The sequence below is a fragment of the Macrobrachium rosenbergii genome, chromosome 30 (genome assembly GCF_040412425.1).
Source record: "Macrobrachium rosenbergii isolate ZJJX-2024 chromosome 30, ASM4041242v1, whole genome shotgun sequence".
In the NCBI taxonomy this organism is placed as follows: domain Eukaryota; kingdom Metazoa; phylum Arthropoda; class Malacostraca; order Decapoda; family Palaemonidae; genus Macrobrachium; species Macrobrachium rosenbergii.
The window spans coordinates 826,676-837,133 of NC_089770.1; the positions used below are offsets into that span (position 1 = coordinate 826,676).

At 39.3% G+C, this 10,458-nt stretch overlaps 1 protein-coding gene across 1 annotated transcript in view; it reads left to right on the forward strand.

The window, feature by feature from the left end:
- LOC136854708 (synaptogenesis protein syg-2-like) overlaps positions 1-8,068 on the forward strand; it is a 31,102-nt gene extending 23,034 nt beyond the window's left edge. The window contains exons 6-8 of the mRNA XM_067131293.1: positions 1,918-2,115; positions 5,813-5,964; positions 7,847-8,068. Coding sequence (XP_066987394.1) covers positions 1,918-2,115; positions 5,813-5,964; positions 7,847-8,068 — 572 coding nt within the window. The remainder of the gene's footprint in view (positions 1-1,917; positions 2,116-5,812; positions 5,965-7,846) is intronic.
- Positions 8,069-10,458: the final 2,390 nt, after the last annotated feature.

Genomic DNA, 10,458 nt, shown 5'->3' on the forward strand with positions numbered 1-10,458 from the left:
ACATTTGAGTTCCTCAGTAAATACATGTAAGGTAGATATATATTATTAATTGTTGTCAGTATGGATAAGATTGTATTATATATATATATATATATATATATATATATATATATATATATATATATATATATATATATATAATGTTTCAAAAAGCAAAGTAATAAGTAACTAGCAAAAAATGCGCCGAAGTTCTTCATGCAATCGAGTTTTCTGTACAGCCGCTACAGCGACAATCAAGGCCACAGAAAACAGATCTATCTTTCGGTGTGGTCGGCATAATGCTGTATGAGCCGCGGCCCATGAAACTTTAACCACGGCTCGGTGGTGCAAGAAGCACGATTATAGCTAATTTCAACCTTAAATAGAATAAAAACTACTGAGGCTAGAGGGCTGCAATTTGGTATGTTTGATGACTGGAGGGTGGATGATCAACATACCAATTTGCAGCCCTCTAGCCTCAGTAGTTTTTAAGATCTGAGGGCGGAGAGAAAGAGCGCCGACGGACAGACAAATCCGGCACAATAGCTTTCACTTACAGAAAAAAAACCTAATCCTTTCTGAAAGAGAATTCGCAAAAAAAAAAAAAAAAAAAAAAAAAAAAAAACACGACAACAAACATATGAAAAGGACGGGGAGTATTTTTCCCGTCGAAAATACTTAACAGCATTTGTTTTCCCAGACTCACCCCAAAAAAAAAAAAAAAAAAAAACTAAATAAAAAAACCTCTTATCCAACGACAAAGTTTCCCCGCTAAGATACGAGATTCCCCCAAATGGAAATGAAAATCCGAGATAATCTTATTATTGTTACGGCCGATGTTTTTCCCTTATGGCTGTTTCTGCTTCGTCTGGGACAGGGGCAGGGGGCAGGGGAGAAGGTAAATATATATGTCATGTTGAAATTTCTCTCCCAGGTGGAGGTTGCTTTTGTCAATATTATTATTATTATTATTATTATTATTATTATTATTATTATTATTATTATCATTAGAGATACTCATGTTTTTACGTTTCGAAGGCCCAGACATAACGTCACCTAAATCACAAGTATATATATATATATATATATATATATATATATATATATATATATATATATATTTGTAGTAGAATTTATCAACTTATATTGGTATTTTAATCTATATCTCAACTGCTGATTCTGTTATTACTGATCAGTTTTTAATTTAATGCCAATAATGTATATGGCCAAACCTTCAGTCTGGGCCAGTGCCCTTAAAGTAATTCTCCAAAACAGTCTAGCCCCAACCTTCAGTCTTGGCCAGTTTAGTTAAAGTAAGATAATATTGAACAGTCTAGCCCAGATCATCAGTATGGCCCAGTTTTCTTAAAAGTGACATTCTACTGAACAGCCTGACCCAAGCCTTTAGTCTGGGCCAGTTTACTTAAAGTAATTTTACTGAACAGTCTAGCCCATAGCCCAGACCTTCAGTCTGGCCCAGTTTCTTAAAAGCAGGACTCTACTGAACAGCCTAGCCCAGGCCTTAATTTTGAGCCAGTTTACTTAAAATAATTCTGCAGAAGAACCTAGCCCAAATCTTCAGTCTGGGCCAATTTGCTTAAAGTAAGATTGTACAGAGCGGCCTAGCCCCAAAATCTTCAGGCCCAGTTTTCTAAAAGTAGTTTGCTAGTGAACAGTCTATCCCAGACCTTCAGCCCAGGACACTCTGCTTGAGGGAAGGGCAGTCTGGGCCATTTTGCTTAAAGTAAGATTGTACAGAGCGGTCTAGCCCCAAAATCTTCAGGCCCAGTTTTTCTAAAGTAGTTTGCCAGTGAACAGTCTAACCGAGACCTTCAGCCCAGAGCAGTCTGCTTGAGGGAAGGGTGTTAAACTTTAGGAACTTGCCCCCAACTTTGTAGATAATCTGAAATACCATCGACATCTCTGTTCCCGAGGCAGGTAACCCACCGCCCAGTGTGGTCTGGCTACAGAACGGGGTAACAGTCGACCCGAACAGCACCGTAGGACAGAGTGGCAGCTTCAACAGGCTGGAGATTCCCGCCTCCAGAGGGGACCTGAAGGCGCCCTTCACCTGCCAGGCCTCCAACAATAACCTCACGCCCCCCGTGTTTGCCGTTTACGTCAGGAATGTCACGTGTGAGTATGAGGAGTGGTCCTTGTTGATGTTAAAATTGCACTGGTAAAGCTTCTCTATCTCTGTCTCTCTGAGGGACTTGTTCTTGACACTGGAGACTAATTCTCTCTCTCTCTCTCCTCTCTCTCTCTCTCTCTCTGTGGGACTTTTCCTTAATACTGAAGACTAATCTCTCTCTCTCTCTCTCTCTCTCTCTCTCTCTCTCTCTCTCTCTCTCTCTCTCTGTCTGTGGGACGTTTTCCTATTAATAATGCCATTAGAACAATGTGAATGAACAGTAAGGCCTGCTCTTAGAGATATCCTTCGAGACATCCTAATCCTTGTAACTCTCTCTCTCTCTCTCTCTCTCTCTCTCTCTTTCTTTCTCTCTCTCTCTCTCTCTCTCTCTCTCTCTTTGTGTGCACTATTACTCGTCTCTAAAAGCTTCTACGAAAGATATACATAGCAATCAATATAGCTATTTTGATAAAGCACTTCTGTCTGTTACGATAAAATGTCTGAACGTTTTAGCAAGCTTATAAATCTAATTCCGTCTGCCATTAGTGAAAAAGGGTGGAATATTGAAGAGATTATGATGTTTTCGCAACAGTAACTTTTGCCTGAGCCTAAGCGACGTTCCGTCTGGTCAGTACGTGGACGGGTTACACATAGGAAACCCTTTACACCTTTCCATTACCATGAACACACAAACTGGTAGAGAAAATAAACAAGTAAAAAATGCGCCGGAGAAACTTCGGCGCAATCGAGTTTTCTGTACAGCCGCTACAGCGCATAATCAAGGCCACCGAAAATAGATCTATCTTTTGGTGGTCTCGGTATAATGCTGTATGAGCCGCGGCCCATGAAACTTTAACCAAGGCCCGGTGGTGGCATATCTTATATCGTTGCCAGACGCACGATTATGGCTAACTTTAACCTTGAATAAAATAAAAACTACTGAGGCTAGAGGGCTGCAATTTGGTATGTTTGATGACTGGTGGGTGGATGATCAACGTACCAATTTGCAGCCCTGTAGCCCCAGTAGTTTTTAAGATCTGAGGGCGGACAGAATAAAGTGCGGACGGACAGACAAAGCCGGCACAAAATAGTTTCCTTTTATAGAAAACTAAAAAAAAAAAACTAGCTTGACCCTCGTCACGTATCAACCTCGGAACAGAGAGAGAGAGAGAGAGAGAGAGAGAGAGAGAGAGAGAGAGAGAGAGAGAGAGAGAGCGAGCGAGCAAAGGATAAACAAACAAATGAATATGTAAAAGAAGTTCAACTTCACTGAGACGTCTATTCTCAGCAGACCCCCGCCTGCAATAACCACAAATGGTTTTGCACAGTTGCATGGCGCAAAGCAACTGTGGAGGGCCAGCAACAATAGTGCGCACAATAGCCAGAAGGACCCAGCTCGCTGTGGTCAGGTTCCTGAAAGCACGCACAATACACTGACACAAATACACACTCAAACACACAGACATTTACACACACAGGCATTTACACAAACCTGGCCGTTTTGGTGATGTTTTGTAGGTAAATCTGGGGATTCTTGATGATATTCTGTTGATAAACTTGGAATTCTTGATTAGATTTTGTAGATAAATCTGAACCTTCTTAAATTAGATTTTGTAGATAAACGTGGACCTTCTTGATGAGATTATTTTATGTAGATAAAACTGGGCCTTCTTAATTAGATTTTGTAGATAAACCTGGGCCTTCTTAATGGGATTTTGTAGATAAACCTGAGCCTTCTTAATGAGATTATGTAGATAAACTTAGACTTCTTAATTAGATTTTGTATATAAACCTGGGCCTTCTTAATGAGATTATGTAGATAAACCTGGGCCTTCTTAATGAGATTTGGTACATAAACCTGAGCGTTCTTAATGAGATTATGTAGATAAACCTGAGCCTTTTTGATGAGAATATGTAGATAAACCTGAGTCTTCTTGATGAGATTATGTAGATGAATCTGGGCCTTCTTAATGAGATTGTGTAGATAAACCTGGGCCTTCTTACTGAGATTATGTAGATAAACCTGGGCCTTCCTTATGAAAGTACATAGATGAATCTTGACAAGCAGAATTAATTATGTTATATTGGTAAACCTGTACCATTAAATACAGAATACACATATAAACAGGAAATCTTAATATATATATACATGTATGGAGAGAGGAGAGAGAGAGAGAGAGAGAGAGAGAGAGAGAGAGAGAGAGATAAACCATCCTGCGAGAGATGTTGTAGAAGACAGCTTAAATCTAGGCTCTGACTCCCTCTCGCCCTCTCCCTCTCCCCCACTCCAAAAAAAAAAAAGAGAGAAACCTTTTACACATCCAGCGCTTATGCCCCCGGGGTACCCTGAACCCCCCTTCCCCCCTCCCCTTCCCCCATAAACCCCTCCTTATATTTTTTTTTTTTTTTATAAAACCTTTTTTTTTAGAGGCGATTACATCACTCTAGGTGGAAGGAAGAAAGCAAACGGACTTCCCACCTTTTGATCTGGATATGCAAATTGCGTCGTGTGTTCCGGCACCTTCTCTTACAGACGTGTCCCCCCAGCCCAATACCCCCACCCCACACCCCCATCCCACCCCCTTGCTCCTGTTATATCTGACGTTTCCTCCACTTTCTCTCTCTCTCTCTCTCTCTCTCTCTCTCTCTCTCTCTGTATCTGAGGGCGAGCAGCAGGTGTGTGTTTGTGTATAACTCCCATTGATCTCTCCTCTCTCTCTCTCTCTCTCTCTCTCTCTCTCTCTCTCTCTCTCTCTCTCTCTCTCTCTCTCTCTCTGTATCTGTTAGTGGCGATATTGCTTCTGACTTCTTCTCTTTGTCTTTGTCTGTCTGTCTCTCTGCCTCTCCGTTTATCCCTTTCTCCCCTCTCTGTTTGATCTTGTTCTTTACGTCTCTCTCTTTGTCTGGTCTTGTTTCTCTCTCTCTCTCTCTCTCTCTCTCTCTCTCTCTCTCTCTCTCTCTCTCTCTCTCTCATTGCCTCCTCTGATAATTAACTTTGCATTCCTGTTTCTCCCTTCCCTGCTCTTCAGTTTTTCTGCTCTCTCTCTCTCTCTCTCTCTCTCTCTCTCTCTCTCTCTCTCTCTCTCTCTCTCTCTCATAACCAACTGCCTTTGTTTTGCGTTGATCCCAGAATCTGTCAGCACTGAATCCGAAGCTTCACGAGTGAAATGGTACCGCGTGAGATCGCCTGCTTATTCCCAATCAGAATCCGGCCCGGAATGCTCTAATCTCTCTCTCTCTCTCTCTCTCTCTCTCTCTCTCTCTCTCTCTCTCTCTCTCGCTTCATAATCATCATGTACTGCGATCCTTGGGATTTCACGGCAAGCCGCTTGGAAGGAATTAGAGAGAGAGAGAGAGAGAGAGAGAGAGAGAGAGAGAGAGAGAGAGAGAGAGAGAGGCATAGACACACACACAGAAGCAAACACGTGATAATACACACGTACACACACATATATACATACATGTATATATACATAAATGTGTTTATATATATACATATATGCATAATTATATATATATATGCATATACATGTATATATATACATAAATGTGTTTATATATATACACACACATACACACACATAAATACACATACACATATATACACATACACGTATGATTATATATTCCACCTGCGACCCGAATTATATACCTCCCTTGATCATTCAGTGACAGAACACCTCCTTCTTGTTACTCCTGCAGGTGGGCCGACGCGGATTCTCCTGGAGGTGTCAGACAATCCCCTGATAGTCGGAAGGGCGGCTCAGATCACCTGCAAGGCCTTCGACAGCAATCCGCCCGCCAGAGTCACGTGGTACCACCAGGGAAAGCTCATTCAGAAGCTGATCATTAACGTAAGGAGAGAGAGAGAGAGAGAGAGAGAGAGAGAGAGAGAGAGAGAGAGAGAGAGAGAGAATAAACTGCAAGATGAGAGAGAGAGTAAACTACAAGATGAGAGAGAGAGAGAGAGAATTGTAAACTGCAAGATAAGAGAGAGAGAGAGAGAGAGAGAGAGGAGGTAGTGAGAGAGAGAAAAAGAGAGAGAGTAAACTGCAAGATGAGAAAGAGAGAGAGAGAGAGAGAGAGTAAACTGCAAGATGAGAAAGAGAGAGAGAGAGTAAATGAAAGAGAGAGATAAACTGCAAGATGAGAGAGAGAGAGAGAGAGAGAGAGAGAGAAAGTTAGGAAGAGAGAGAATTGTAAACTAAGAGAGGAAGAGAGAGAGAGAGAGAGAGAGAGAGAGAGAGAGAGAGAGAGAGAGAGAGAAAGTTAGGAAGAGAGAGAATTGTAAACTGGAAGATAAGATAGAAGAGAGAGAGAGAGAGAGAGAGAGAGAGAGAGAGAGAGAGAGACTGACGGACTGACGGAATGTTTGTGACCCAGCGAACGAAAACCATAATAATTATACCATCGTTAATTATCTATTGATGAAACATTAACCTGGGCTCTATAATTAATTTAAAATGCCATCATAAACCTTTCAGGAGCCATTATCTAAAAAGAGAATTTGAATACATTAGCATCTAATTATGACTGACTTTTTAGAAGTAATACGTTTGAAAATATTGTTTGTTTGACGAATCTCATCAAAATTATATACTGGGTTGTAGCTTAAGTCATTAACCTTTTTTTTTTTTATATACTTCAGTGTTCTCTTCATTCATCTGTCCGTCTGTCAACTTGTTTGTCTGTCATTTTGTCTAACTTAGAAACATTCCAAAATCTACCCTTTCTGTCAATCTGTCTAACTCAAAAAGAGATTTTGGAATCTACCTCATTTCTCTGTCAGTTTATCTAGCTGATGTAAAGATTGCAGATTCTACCTTGTCTGTCTATCAGTCTGACTAAAAAAAAGACAGAATCTCCCCTGTCTCATCTGTCAAACGTCTCTCTGTCAATCTGTCTAACTAAGAGAAAAAGACTCAAATCTGTCTTTCTGTCAGTCTACCAAAAATAAACACACACAATTTATCCTGTCTCATCTGACTGTCTGTCGTTCTATCTAACTAAAATAAAATTGCAAAAATCTTCGCCCGTCTCACCTGTCAAACGCCTCTCTGTCAATCAGACTAAAATAAAATTGCAAAAAATCTTCCCCTGTCCCAGCTGCCAATGATAGTTTAGCTTGTCTGTCTGTCTGTCAGTCAGTCAGACTAAAAACTAAAAAATCTTCCCATGTCTATCTGTCAATCATAGTTTATTATGTTTGTCAATCAAACTAAAAATTCAAAAAATCTTCCCTGTCTCATCTATAAATCCCATGGGGCGTAGGAGTTTGCCATGCCTGTCTGTCTGTCTGTCTGTCTGTCAATCAGACTAAAATAAAGGTGTTTGCAAAAAAATCTTCCTGTCTCATCTATCAGTCATAGTTTAGTATATCTCTCTGTCTGTCTGTCAATAGGATTAAACTGGGTTTGCAAAAAATCTTCCCCTGTCTCATCTGTCAATCATAGTTTAGCATATCTGTCTGTCTGTCTGTCAATCAAACTGAAAACTGCAAAAAAATCTTCCCCTGTCTCATCTGTCAGTCATAGTTTAGCATATCTCTCTGTCTGTCTGTCAATCAAACTGAAAACTGCAAAAAAATCTTCCCTGTCTCACCTGTCAATCATAGTTTATCATCTCTGTCTGTCAATCAACCAAACTAAAAACTACAAAAAAAAAATCTTCCTGCAAAATCTAACCCCCAATCTCACCTGTCCAATCACCTCCCATCCTCCTCCCGTCCACGGACAGGTAACGACGAGGGGCTCCGAGACCGTCAGCATCCTACACCTGCAACCAGGACGTCACCATCACATGAGACAACTCCTGTGCCGAGCGGAGAATCCTATCCTGCCTTTGGAGACTCTAGAGGACATCGTGCTGAAGATGGCCTGTAGAGTTACTTTTGATGTTATTGAAGGATGCCCTCCGGGCATAGGATGTTTTTCCCGAGTCCCGTGCGTGGAAGGATAGCGCTAGGATTATGGGGAGTTGTTATAAGGTGTTATGAAGGAAGCAGGATTCTCTAGGATCTAGGGTTTTTTCCGAGTTTGAACGTGGAAGGAGAGTGTTTGGATTATGGAAGATTACGTAGGATTAACCGGGTTTTCCTTTAGGATTTTTGATGTGGTTTTTTTTTCTTTCAAAGGAGGATTTGTTTTACAGGGGCTTGTTAGAGTTTTTTCCTGTTTCAGGATGGGAGTTTTTTCATTATGGTGATTAAGTTTTGCTCTGTAAAAAGATTTTTAGTGATGGTAAGTGGATGCAAATTGCAGTGGTTACATATATCTATATATATATATATATATATATGAATTAATATATATATATATATATAAAATATATCCATTCTCAGACCAAAATCAGCAACATATTACATATGCAGATTTGTGTGATTGTTTATTGCTATGAATGATCTCTGATAATTTTATGAAACTTCTCCAAAGTTTTTTTTACTTTTTACAAATGTTCATTGAGGTGATTCTAGTTTACTTCAGAGTTCTTACTTTCATCAACCCTCTCCTGACAATTGGCAATGAGCAACCCAGGTTTTCTTCTGGGACACAGTTTTGGGAAAACTATTACTCTCAGTGCTGAATGACCTCATAGGTCCCAACACTGGGCCACTGGCCTAGACATCCTGTTTGTGCTCCAGTTAATCATTTCTGCCCTAAAACAACAGTTGGCTCATCAAAAACATGTTGCCTCAGGCAAACAACAACTCTAGAGTCTTCATTTTGATGTTATTGAAAATTTGCTTTTCTCTTGTTGCCATTTCCATCGGGAAAAACACTCCAAAACGTTATGCAAAGTTATCACCTCAAAACAAGTCACTCTAAACAACAAATTACCTACAGTATGATTATCTGGGGAGAAGGGTCCTGAAAACCCCCCAACAAAACACCACCAAAAAAAAATATATAATTTTACGCAGGTAAACAAAAAATTACGCCGGCACTTATTCACCTTTGCGGGGCGGGGTGGAAGAAAGTGGGGGAAGGGGTTGGGAAAGTGGATGGTAGAACAACAATAAAGTTATGATAATGAGGATCGTATTACGAGAGGAATTTTGCGAGCGAGTAAACAGCCAAACTACAGTTTTTGTGTTGATTATCTGAAACAATATGCATCATTTCACAGGCCCGATGGCTGCCATATTGAATTTATGCAAATGAGGCGCGTTGTGGGATTACTTTCGCTCGTCGTTCATTTCAAGGTGTCGCTGTTATTATTATTATTATTATTATTATTATTATTATTATTATTATTATTCAGAAGATGAAGAACCCCATGCATATGGAACAATCTCTCCACAGGGCCATTGACTTGACTTCAAAGAATATTCATTAGAAAGAATTACATTATTATTATTATTATTATTATTATTATTATTATTATTATTATTATTATTATTATTCAGAAGATGAAATCATATGGAATCTCAAAGAATGATTATTCAAGCTTGGTGTTCATTAGAAAGAAATATTATTATTATTATTATTATTATTATTATTATTATTATTATTATTGTTATTATTATTATTATTATTATTATTATTCAGAAGGAGAATTTATCTAAATACGTCTAAAGATATATTCTTGATTCATGCAACAAGATATTATTAGATATTCAAGCAAATTATTTTTTTTTTTACTAATTATCTAGGAAGGACATTTATCTAAATACGTCTAAAGATATATTCTTAGATTCATGCAACAAGATAGAAGATATTCAAGCAAACCTTTTTTTTTTTACTAAGCAAGAGAAAAAAAAAAAGTTTAACCTGCGCTTACTGAATCTCTCGTAAATCTCTTCTTATCTTTTTTTTTTTTTACCTTAAACCGAGAGTATGTCTTGACAAATTTTTCCTGGGGAAAGCTTTGTCACCGCCATTACCTCGGGGGAAAATAAGGAGGCACATTATACCACACACTCTCGCGTCCTCGCGGCAAATGTGGAGATACTCCGAAGGAGAGCGCTGACGAAGGAGTCTAAAAATACCCGCGCGGGAGATTTTTTCCTAAAAATACCCGTGAGGGGGGGTTTTTCCCTAAATATACCCGCGCGGGAGGTTTTTCCTGACGAAGGGGTTATAGAATGGTTCTTTTGAATGTCATGGGGATATTAGGGAAGTGGAGTGGTAAGTGTATATTTTAGATGAAATTTGAAGGTTTTGGTGACTGTTGTCTGTTTAAAACTTGGCCCACCCCGTTATTTTGGGAAAAGGGCATATTAAAGACTAATGTTTTCTCTCTCTTTCTCTCTCTCTCTCTCTCTCTCTCTCTCTCTCTCTCTCTCTCTCTCTCTCTCTCTCTATATATATATATATATATATATATATATATATATATATATATATATA